Below are 12613 nucleotides of genomic sequence, written 5' to 3' on the forward strand. Positions count from 1 at the left end.
AATAAAATTGTAGTTCTTCTTCTGCTCCTTTTTCCTCTTCGTCGATTTACTCCTTTTTGTTTATGTTCTATATCCAGATTCAGATAAATGATAGGAAATACAATCACTTCATCATACAAAGATATATTTGATAATTGACTTTACCGTTAATCTTTAACAGTGGTGTTAAAATACAATTTATAATAATTTAATATACATAGTATTCTGAGTTCTGACATTACAGTTGAAGCAATGTTTTTATTTTGGCACTTTTAGGTATTCTTAATATATTGTCATATTTTACTTAATTTTGATCATTTCTTACGTTGCTGTGCATTTCCTTTAAGCGTCAACATATACTTTAAGTTAAAGTAAAACCATGCATCGTATAACACTGACCCTTTCAGAGGAGAGGTATTACTTACTGCTTTATATACTGACATATCTTAATCTTGACTTAACCTTAGTTTTTTTTACATAAAATATATCACTTGATAAAATCTTGTACTATACATAAACAATGCAAATAAAAAGTGTTACTGCAAGAATATAAAAAATTAATGTCGCAGGATAGGAGCTGTTCCACATCCTGTACGTTTTCCGAATACTTAAATGCACATTTTCATGAATGCTTTTGTTTGTTTATTAATTTATTTTTAATCATATTTAATCATATTTCAATCACATTCGTTTGACAGTAAATTTCGGATTTTCCAAAAGTTTCTGAAGGCATCATATTTTAATTTCGCGGATGGTCTTCTCTCAATTATGAGGAATTACTGATTAAATTACGTCATCATACTTATTCTGATGTCCATGTAGAAGCATTATGATTATTATCTACAGTAGTCATTAGATAATTTAGTTATTGTTTAATTAACTGCTTATATATGTATTTATTGTTCAATTAATTGCTAATAGATGTGTGTGTGTGTATATATATATGTATATATATATATACACACACACACACACACACACACACAGTATATACACACATACATACATACAGTATATATATGTGTGTGTGTGTGTGTGTGTGTGTGTGTGTGTGTGTGTGTGTGTGTGTGTGTGTGTGTGTATATATATATATTCTAGTATATACTAGTTACCAAGTTGTTTTCAGGGATTATAGTTTATGTTCCTTTGTTACTTTTAAAAAAATAACTATTGAAGTATAGTGGTCTTTTTTTTTTATTCATAAGAATAAAATAAAAGTAATTATTGTGAGCATTAATATGTTCATTAATATATAAATCAAGAAGACAAAAAGGCAATCAACTCCTTTGAACAGAGGTACATATTTTAACCTTCAACAGAATAATTTCAAGTTTATTTCATTTTGTTTCACATGAATTCCATATAAGAAGAATACAGCAGAATTCTGGAGTGTCTTGGATATTTTTTCTCTGACTTGTCATTATCATAAATACTAATAGATTACATCATACACAATAAACACATCACTATCCAAAGGCGTAGAGAGTACCACAAGACACCATTCACCACAAACAACAGAGTATATTTCATTTCAGCGTATTTATAAGAGCTACCATGAAAGAGAGAAAGAAATAGAAGTGGGGAGGATTCGAGGAAGAGAAAGAGCCAGGTGCATCTCTACTGCTGGAATCAAGGTACCCTGGTTTTATAGAAAATTTGTAAATCCATAGCTGAGTGATGGATCGATATATTGAAAAGGTAGAGGAAGCCATCTTGATGAAGACTGTGGAAGTAAAACCGCCAATCAAGACACATCTCTAACCATTTGGCAATTGATCTTGCATGTCCAAACAGAGGATTGGCAATAGAACAGGTTTATTTGTATCGGATAAAAAAAGCAATTATTGCAGCACTTTGTGCTTTTAGTAGAAACCAGCAGAGGTGCTGTATGTGCTGTGCAGTAACCACTATGATGGGTCAGACATTCTAGAGTATAACTGTGTTGTCCAACTTTTCTGCAGACTTGAGCCTCAAACCCTCAAATATGTTCAGGGATGCTTTAGAATATAAGGATGCATGCAGTACCTTTACTTGCCTTAAGAAAGACAAGACATAAAGAAGGATTGAGGTTGCAGAGAAATATATATGGAGACGTATTGTTCATACAGCTTCGTAATATGTTTACTATGGCATAACCAAGGTCTTAAAAGTGTTATATAATTTATTCTCATTTACCTACAGTTGTAACTCCGAGTATGTACGTCACTGATTACAGTGTGATAGAAACAGCGGTTAAAAAACTATATGACTCTGTCTTACAACTTTCTGGACCACATAAAGGCGATCAAAACAGGACAAGGTTCATTGACAACATTTGTTCAATGGTATTACATGAAATCCAAACAAACAAACAAACAAACAAATTCACGTTGCTAAAACTGTTATTCACTGCCCTGAATCACATATTTCATACTGACAGCACACTATAGCATTTTCCAGCACAGCACAGCAAATAAGAGATGCTACCATGCTCACTAATATTTGTTAACCTTATGCAATTTTTGAGTTTACATGTCAGGATTTGGAATGAATGTTATACAAGAGTTTACAGCAATATTAGATGGAAAAACCTGTTTTAAAAAAAAGTAACATACCTTTCCATTCACTTAACTGAATAAACATTTATGATAAGTTTAGTTCATATTCAGCTAAAATTCTCTTCTTTTTGTGTTTGCCATAACATTTTCACTGGCCTTCACCAAATTTCTCAAATCCTGTCAGCAATACAAGAAAAAAAAAGAAAACCTGTAGAGAAGTCCTTATAAAGATGTTCTTAGACTCTTAGATGAATACAGGTACATAAAAACAATAATTATGGTTGTAATAATTTAAGGGAATTGGAGGGGAAAAGCTAAATTATATGAGCTCCTAAACAGAACCAAAGTAAATGCAATTGAATAAGTCTGTGCTCAACATTTGTTGTATAACAACTTATATGGAGTGCACAATTATTCAACTGTGTACATATAATTTTATATATCAGCATGTTGATATTTACACAGCACAGACAAATACATTCTCCCAAGTTAAATATTACTACTTTTTTTTAAATTTTCCATTACAAGATTTCTCTGAAATGTTCGTCAACGAATGTTTTGGTATTTGTATTCAAGTTTTTCTCGTATAACCAAACAGACAATCCTCTGTTGTCTTCTACAGTTAAATACATCACGAGAATAAACATCATGTTACAGCAAAGATCCATTTCCCCATGATTTCCCTGAATCCTGGTCCCAGGTTGTTCTCCCCATCCCAAGCCCCACCAGTCTCTGCCCTTCATGTCTCCCTCCCTCAGCCTGTTGACTCACAGATACACAAACAGACAAACAGAGGAGTGTGGAAATGCAGGTGGTGGTCAAGAACCACCCTCCAAAATCACAAGGTCACCCTGCGTAAAAAGGTAGAGTTGAGACATAGAGGGAAGGAAAATGTTAAGGAGCAAACATTTGACTGCATGGCTCAACAAGTGTAGGATAATTAAAGCAGATAATAACCCCTGGGTGGTACACACAATATCTAATGATATACAGTCATGTGTTACACCAATATATATTTGTATTTTCCTATTACATACCACTCTACATTTAAAGATTACAATGAATACACAGCAACATGAAATTGTGTATTTCTCTAAAACACCAATAAATAAATAAAATAATCAACATAATAAATCCTTAGCGCAAATCTCTACAGGTGTGGCCCAATCATTTGAGTTCATACGACTGAACCACGCTTAGAACAATAACGATACATCCAAATGTCATTCAAAATGACTGAAAGACAGCAATCACAGTTTTTTTTTTTGGAAAGCATACAATTGCATGTCATCTGCATAGAGGTAGAGCTCTGCCCCTGCTTTCTGACTGTGTGTCACAGCAGTAGAAATCAAAATGCACATGTGCTTACAACGGAAGACAGGCTTAAATGATTCTCAACGACATCTTGTCATCTTTGTTTGCACTTACCATCCTTTAGCTGTGGTTTGGCTGGACAGGCTCACATTTGATTGGAGTAGGAGGTGGGCTGCTGCTGCTCGTAGCCCTGGCTGTAGCCTCCGTCCTCACTATAGCCACCCTGCTGGCCGTACTCGGGCTGATACCCTCCCTGGGAGCCGGCATAGGGGTCTTGCTGACCATAGCCTGCCTGGCCAAAGGAGTCGGGGGCAGGCTGCTTTTCCTGTGATGGGACATATGTTCCAGCAAAGGCTCCCATCCAGCCTGTCTCCTTGAACACAAACCACAGGTTTCCTATCCACAGGATCACGTTGATGAAGCCAAAAGCCTGTGGAACACAGAGGCGGTTAGAGATGATGGTGTGCTGTTCTGAAAATTAACTCATCCTATTATTTTTCAGAGTAAGGAATTAGTGACCCACCACAGAGGTGTTGAGGCCGGACACCTTGGGCTCGTAAATCTCGCGGCAGCGGTTCTCTTGTTCATTACATGCTGAGATGTAGGTGACGACCCTATCTGGATCAGTGGCTGTTTTCACATCTGACAGGCCTTTAGCCCAAGCACAGGAGGACACCAGCCACATGAAGGCAAATACTGCTGTAACACCAAAGTCCTGGTGATCAACAACACAACATTATCAATTGAACTGCAAACAAAAACAGCTGGATTTTTGTCTGCAACATCGGCTGCAGGACTTGTATGCCACAAAGCTGTAAGGCATGACTGGGCTTACAATCTGGGGCCCCTTGTTGTTTTCACGGTACTTCTCCAGGATGAAACAGTATACAGAGAGAGCTGCCATAGAGTAGAGGAAGGAGAAGACGCCAATGGTGACAAAGAACTCAGCTGAAGAGGAGTAATTCCCAGTCAGGAACATGCGCTCTGGATTCCCTCCCTTACAAGTGGGGGCATCAAAGTAAACCTGATGGAGCCTGAGAACAGAAACACAGAAATGAGAAAAACCAAAGTGCAACATCACATTGTGGTTTTGCACATATTTATGTAATAGGCTGGTAATTAAGTAAATAACTTTAAAAAAGAGTCTGCATCCTGATGTTTTTGCAACTTTCTGCTAAGTTTGCTTCCCAAAACTATTCTTTTAATAGTAGTACTTTAATATTGCGTGATCCATGTCTCATAAAGCTAAATTTAAAAGTTGAGCATTATTGCATGATATTATACTAAATAAGAATACTATTAAAACAATTAACTCACGCCAGAGTGATTTATTTTGATTCACGTGGTTTTGATTTGTGCATTTTTAAGGGCATACCTAGTTCTTCTACAGCGGTGACAGCCAACTGTGAACAGCAGAATACATACCTGAACGGATATTCAAATTCTACTTCTATGCTTAGGTCACTCTCTGACCGGTTTTTACACTCCACGCTCATCTTGAACATGCCAGAGTAACTGCCGCATGTTGAGAAGGCGAAGATTGCAAAGATCTGAGGGGAAAGAACAGGAAGGAAAAGACATGGTGAAATTTGACCGCTCATGCCGTGACTTTTCACATAGAGTACGCAAAGTGATTTCTGCTCCTTAATGAATCAGCAACAGGTCAACAGTTTCACTCAGATTATGTAACTGTGTAAACATGGTGTGAAACAAGTGAAGCAGACTGTGCTTGTACAGGGCAAGGTTTTCCAACATGAGCAGACTGCTGCTCTGCCAGTCACGACAGGCTGCTGGGAAAAGATCACACGTTGCTGATCAGTGCAGCCTTAGAGCCAAGAGACACACCTCTTACCAATATAATTGTTCAATGTGACTATTTTGTCTTTTGGTGTGGACACACGCCATGTGTACATGGACCTCGCTCACCTCCACGCTAGCTTGGAGTTTGACGTCCCTGGTCTTTCTCCCTATTTCCTGTCTCTCAGCCGTCCAATCAAATGCTGTTGATCAGGATCGAGCAGTTCAAGTGTAAACAACTAAAGATTCATTTCCGGTCCGACTATGTTTCATTTTATATGTTTGTGATTACTTTGCAGCGAGTAGTGTTCTTCAGCTCCCACACATAGCCATGCAAAACAGACTCACACAGATAATCTCACATTCTCTCTCTCTCTCTCTCTCTCTCTCTCTCACACACACACACACACACACACACACACACACACACACACACACACACACACACACACACACACACACAAGATTACACAAATGAGACTATTTTTAACACACACTCCCCACACTGAAGGCCCGATCCGATTGGATGGAAAATCCCACTATTAATCTGACTGAGGTGCTCTACCATCTGTCAGCACATACTCAGTCACAATAGACACACCCGCGAGCTTGCACACACTCACACTGACACACTCACACAACAGCGCATCACTTCCTTCTTAAGTCTTGTCTTACATTACCGTCTCATGGCTGTGGGCATCATCAACACACTAGACTATTTACAGTAATCCTTTAGCAAATGTTGGAAAAACCAAGATCCCCGTCTTTTTTAATGTGTGAAGTCATTTTGCAACATCTTACACACATGTAGTGTTAATGGGGAAGGGGTGATGCTACTGAATGATACATATCATTATACATTTTTAGTGAAGAAAAATATTTTGTACAGCTGTGAGAGATCAGATAATTTCTGATTGAATTAAAGGCCATTATGTGTTGAAGGTGCACGGATGTCATTTTATTTTATACAAAATACGTGCAAATACATGGCCTGATGTATTTGTAAAATATTTTCACAAATGATCACGTGTGCAATTCCAAGTTATTACATTAAAAGTACTTTTCTTTTGGCTATACTATAACTATGTAACTATATTAAGCACAGAGGTGCATTCCGTTAGATGCCAGAAAGTTAACATGCTCACGATTACTATAATGACCTTCTGATGTTAAGCAGGTCAAAGGTTTATGTAATATTATTTAATTGATTTAATGTCAACCACTAAGGTATTGGGAATAGATAGAAAATATGTGATCTGAGGGTGATGTGGGGGTTTAACTTAAAAAAATCCCAAAACTATTGCATTTCATCCTGAAAGGGACAAAACTCATGACAGTCCATCCAACTGTTGTTGCTATATTTCACTGAAAACTATAAACGATTCCAATGATTCTTGAGATATTTGAGCCTGGACGAAAGCAACAGACCAAGTAGATCAGGAATGAGAATGTAAACAGGAGGCACCATCCCAAAATTTATGGTGATGGATGAGTAGGAGGAGGAGGACAGGAGGGACAGCCTGACTGGGAAAAGAAATGGTGGCACACTGAGTGTTGGGTACCATGGCAACACTACTGGCAGCATCACACAGTGTGGAGGCAGAGGCTGGTTTCCACCCCTCCTGGTATGCCGGTTTGTTGTCAGCTCTTCTGTGCTGAGAAGATACACAATCTTACACCCTCAGACGCAAACGATTTGTCCATTGCTTTTCTCACACTGCCTCTTTCTATCCGTAAAAGAAATGGATCCATGTGTCCAGTAAACTAAAAAATGTAGAGCCAGAAGATTTCAGGACTTTTGAAGCAGGTACTGACATTAATGTCTAAAAGATAGAAAAGTGTCTTAGTTATACTTTGGAAGACGAACTTACTTTCTCATCTCTGCAAGTATACTATGCAACAGAGTTACTATATTTAAATAAGCTTTAACATTTATATTAGTATTGAACATTTACACAAATACCACATGCTTGAAATGAGCTAGCAGTGGCTAAAACTTAGGCCTAGATTATTTATGTGGCTCAGGAGAATGCTGATATTCATAACTGTCAGATTTGACTAATAAACAGGAAGTAATTTTGTATATTTGAAATTACTTCCTGTTTATTTCGTTTTTTAAGTCTATGGCTGACATGTCGCCAAGAGCACAGAAGGGTAAGAAGTCACCTGAGGTTCTGGTGGAATAACCACAGAGTAGAACCACTAGTGTCCAAACAGCAGAAGTTCCTGATCTCAACAACTTTAGCTGCTTTCATTATATATCAGGGACCAAATCGAAGCAAGTGAGGCTCTTACTTTGTGTTTTCACCGACCGTTTTTTGTTTGTTCACTAGGAACGAATCTGGAAGTGATATTTTAATGGAACTAAAATTTTAAATGGCAGCCACATTCTGTCACTGTGGAGCTAGCAGGCCGTTTGCGTTCTCTCTGACCAACACATCAGATTTATTTGGGAAGTAAATGTCTTACAACATCCATCACATCTCAGCTTTGTCAGCAGTATTCCCTTGAAACAGAAACAGGGGGGAGGGAGGGAGGCTGGCTATAGCTACATGAGTCACACATACAGAATGCTGTTTAAGTCTCACATGTAGCACGGAGCTCAGACCCATTTTGCAAGTTATTCTTTCCATCAGCCAACTCCGATTCGATCTTTTTGAATTTACTCTCACTACCCCTGATTCAGCAATATAAATTTCGTTGTTTTCTTTTTAATTCAAACGTGTTTCTTTCTCAGCAAAAAAGGTGCAACAATTTTATTTTATCCTCCTGAACACAAGCATATTTTTTATTTCTGCTTGTTCCCACTGGGAGGAGGGTTTGGCTCCTCTCTATCTTCCCAAGAACGCCGTGCTGCTGGTTATGCATGCCCATATTAATCCACAAAAAAGCAGCAGCTCCAGCAGCTCCTCCTCTCATCTGACGCTAAGGCACGCAAGCCCTCAGATGGATGATTCATGGACCCTGGCCTCCTGAACGGGGCTCCTGATTGGTGGTTATGCTTGCTGTGACCCAGGGAGGCAGTGATGAGGTGCTGGCACACTCACTCAGCTCCAGGGAAGGACTACAAAGTCATGGGTACATTCATTCCTCTGGCCGTTCTCATGCATATCTGCAGAACCTATTACTGTGTTGGACTCAGAGATGCTTTGGCATCTGGGTTCTCATCTGGGTTGTGTTAACTGTTCCCATACTGAGAATCAGGTGTGTAGCTAAGAATTATGGGATGCACGTGCAGGAGGGGCACCCTTCTGTCTCATCTTTCATCCTTTCCATCTATTTTCTTCAACTGCGTATCCTTTGCAGAGTCATGTGTGTGTGTGTGTGTGGGGGGGCTGTTCCAGCTGACATTGGGCGGGTGGTAGGGTACACTATATTTTATCATGGGGCTGACCCATAGAGAGAGACACCCATTAATCACGTCAACTCACACCAATTCAGAGTCGCCAGTTTATCTATAGCTCTTGTTTTTGGGCTACTGGAGGAGGCTGGAGTGTCTGGAGGGAACCAACCAACCTTGACCCTGAAATATTTTGCTGTGTGTATATAAGGTAGATAGATAGATAGATAGATAGATAGATAGATAGATAGATAGATAGATAGATAGATAGATAGATAGATAGATAGATAGATAGATAGATAGATAGATAGATAGATAGATAGATAGATAGATAGATAGATAGATAGATAGATAGATAGATAGATCCATCTCTCTCTCTTAATATATATATATATTTACAATATATATACATATATATATGCACACACACATACACAAATACAGTATATACATATATACATACATATACTGTATATACGTGTGTGTTTGTGTGTGTGTGTGTGTGTGTGTGTACACACACACATATATATGTACACACACATACACGCGAGACACATGTAAATGCAAGAGTCTCACTTGCTGCAGGGCCTCGTGGGTAATTAGCACCACTATTCCCACCACTGTGGTTTTCCAGCTGTGGAAAGGAACCACTGTTTACCCTGTAGCCTCTTGAACATTAGCATCCTATGTGAATGATGAAACTTTTGATGCATACATCTTTTAATATAGACAGTCTAAAGCCAGGAGCGAAATTAAAGAACAGAACAATTCCATCGATTCTGCCCTCTTCATCATAACAAGACTGCATGGGTAGTTTTCTAGCTCCATCATCTGGTGGAAGGTTAGAACATGTCAACATGAAGACATAATGAAGCGCAGACGCAGAGACCGTGTCCTCTGAGGGGGATCTGACAAACCGTGTTCCTCAGTGAATGGACACACTGTTGCTATAGAAACACACGGGTCTCCCGCTCAGGTCCACTGGGTCAGCATCACCGCCATCAGAACACAGGAGACTCCTCAATATTAACCTCTGGTGTTATTTGAATATACTGAAGAGGGGAATTATCAAGCCTTCACTGACATTACTGTAATGTTTCTGGAGATTAAATAATCTTAAAAGCGAGAATTCATTCCAATAATGCAGTCACATTCATTATTAATCTTCATCCAGCTTTGTGACCTTTGTGTGACAGAAGGTCACCAATCTGTCAGGAACGGACATGGCAACGTACAGCAGATGATGCAGTTTCCAAGTGTTTTTTCCTCACCAGCTTTTTTATCTCTAAGCAAATTTGAAAATATTAAAACATCATTCCCATTGGCTGCAGTCAACAATAAATTCAAAACTGAAGACTTACCCACTGCAGAAGTTTTATAAATCCCAGAGGTTGTTTGACTATAGTGAACTGCCCTTGGGCCACCAACTGCCAGAGAAGGAAGACATCAGATATTAGTAACACTTTATTTTCCTTCTTTTTATACAGTGTAAAATCGGTTCCTTTTAAAGGATAAAACAAGCTACTCCCACAGGTATGATAATGATGATGACGCTGTTTAAAGACACAAACTCAGTGGAGCACAATCCTCCACCAAGGCCCAACAGCCCCCTTTCAGTTAATCAAGCCTTAGTCATGGTCGTGCTGACAGACATCCCATTCCGCAATGTTCAAAAACAGTGTTTCAAAACCTCCAAATGTATTGTTGTCTATTGTGGCCTGTGATCTATTCTCCCACAAAGTTCCACTGAAATCCACTCAGTAGTTTTTGCGTAATCCCGTTGACAGTCTGAACACCTACCAAGTATTCACCTTTAATCCAGGTCAACCATTAAACAGCAGATATCCTTCAAGCTTCTTTCCCCTGCAGGGGTATCAGGGCAAATATCTGCCACTGAATAAAGGGACTCAAATAGAGACATTCTGATATTGAATATATATATATATATATATATATATATATATATATATATATATATATAGAGAGAGAGAGAGAGAGAGAGAGAGAGAGAGAGAGAGAGAGAGAGAGAGAGACAGAGAGTGTGTCTAGAGAGAGAGAGCGAGAGAGAAAGAGAGAGAGAGAGAGACCTCCTGTCAGCATTACGATTAGACAAAGCTGATTAACTGTCTGTTTTCCCTGCTGCACACTTCTCAGCGGTCTTTTTTATTCCTTGGAGAGAAAATCTCGCGCTATTTATCTGATTAAGACGCGCAAGGTGGAAGCGCTTGAGCGCAGGTGAATGCGACACACGGCAAAAAAGGCGGTGTGTCCCTGTGTGCATCAATAAATGGCCGCACTGGAATAAAGCAGCAGCAGTGATGGTTTTTCTCTCAGATTATGGGGCTCATTGTTTCTCCAGATTGCACATTATCCATATTAAACAGATGACGCATGAACTGACAGAAAATTCATGCTTCGGAGGAGTCTGACCGCCTGGTGTCGGTTTATTTGTCAGGTTTGGCTTTGTCACACTGCAAACGGATATTTAGGATGAGATGTTTGCGTGCATAGAGATGCAGGGGACCGTCCTCTATCTATATCGGGCCTACTGCGGCTGTCGGAAAACATTTCCCAGGGCCTGGGAAATTAATCCTGTTTGTTATTTTATTAACAGCAGGTTAATTGAGACCAAGTCGTCCACATCAATTAGTAGAATACCCTGTGATGAAAGGTAACACCCTCTCCTTCCTTTTAAAATAACCCTGCTGCAGCATTCTCTGGACATCCTACACATATTTGGAGTGCCAGCGGGCCGCTCCATCACATCGCACCGACTGCAGCATCAGTCGTGCAAAAATGGTTCAGGTGCATCATTCTCTGTCGTGCTTTTACACCGCAGCATTTTTTTTTCTTCAAGTAAATGCATTATTTATAATCTCGACTCCAATGTATCGTGCAATCGCGTTAAAAATGGTACCGTCAGCACATGTAGGAGAAAAGAAATACAGATTTGACCGCACGATGAATGAAAATGTAGAAAACCGCATCTGATCAGACAAAATATTTTTTAAAAATATAAGATTTCCTCCCCCCCATAACCTTACCTGGTTTACCACATCCATCTTGGCCGCTCACTCGCTGATAAGAGGATCAGAGGGGCGGAGGGAGGGAGGCGTCTCATCCGGAACAGTCCAGGGGAGGAAGACGCCCAGCAGGAAGAGCTGACTGCGTCACGGGCAAAGGGAGGACGTGTTAAGCGTCGTGACGTCAGACATGGACGTGGAGTAAAAAGAAGCTGAGCCTCCTGACCAATCGCAGCGCTGCTTTATTCTAAGGAGGCTGAGAGCCGCTCGGGGGTTAGAACGCACAGAGGAGCGCATGGAGACTGTTCACGCTTTAGTAGGCAGAAGGAGTGATGGAGAGGAGGGACAAAAGGTCGATGAAGATTTGTGAGCTAAACTGCTGGTATTTAATGGTATTCTTAGATGAGCTTGTTTTACCTTTATGCATCATATCGGAAAATCTAATGCATACAAACACTCTGAGGGAAGTTCAGGGTGAGTTCAGGTTTTCTCCTGCAACCAAATAATGATGGAGTAACTTAGTGTGCTTAATTTAACCCAGGTTAGCATGATTCTGAATGTCTAAGGGGGGAAATAAAACCCAGATGCTGTCCATCTGCCAGTCCTATAATGGCTGATTATAT

At 39.6% G+C, this 12613-nt stretch overlaps 1 protein-coding gene across 1 annotated transcript; it reads right to left on the bottom strand.

Annotated features, from left to right (window-relative positions):
- Positions 1-1295: 1295 nt before the first annotated feature.
- sypb (synaptophysin b) lies at positions 1296-12068 on the bottom strand. The gene is made up of 7 exons (XM_068335119.1): positions 12012-12068; positions 10329-10394; positions 5256-5380; positions 4666-4864; positions 4354-4545; positions 3945-4260; positions 1296-3367 (listed from the first exon to the last, which is right to left on the bottom strand). Exons 1-6 carry the CDS (start codon positions 12027-12029, stop codon positions 3976-3978), a joined length of 885 nt encoding a protein of 294 aa, XP_068191220.1. The 5' UTR covers positions 12030-12068; the 3' UTR covers positions 1296-3367; positions 3945-3975.
- Positions 12069-12613: the final 545 nt, after the last annotated feature.

This window comes from Antennarius striatus, chromosome 2, assembly GCF_040054535.1.
Source record: "Antennarius striatus isolate MH-2024 chromosome 2, ASM4005453v1, whole genome shotgun sequence".
Taxonomy (NCBI): domain Eukaryota; kingdom Metazoa; phylum Chordata; class Actinopteri; order Lophiiformes; family Antennariidae; genus Antennarius; species Antennarius striatus.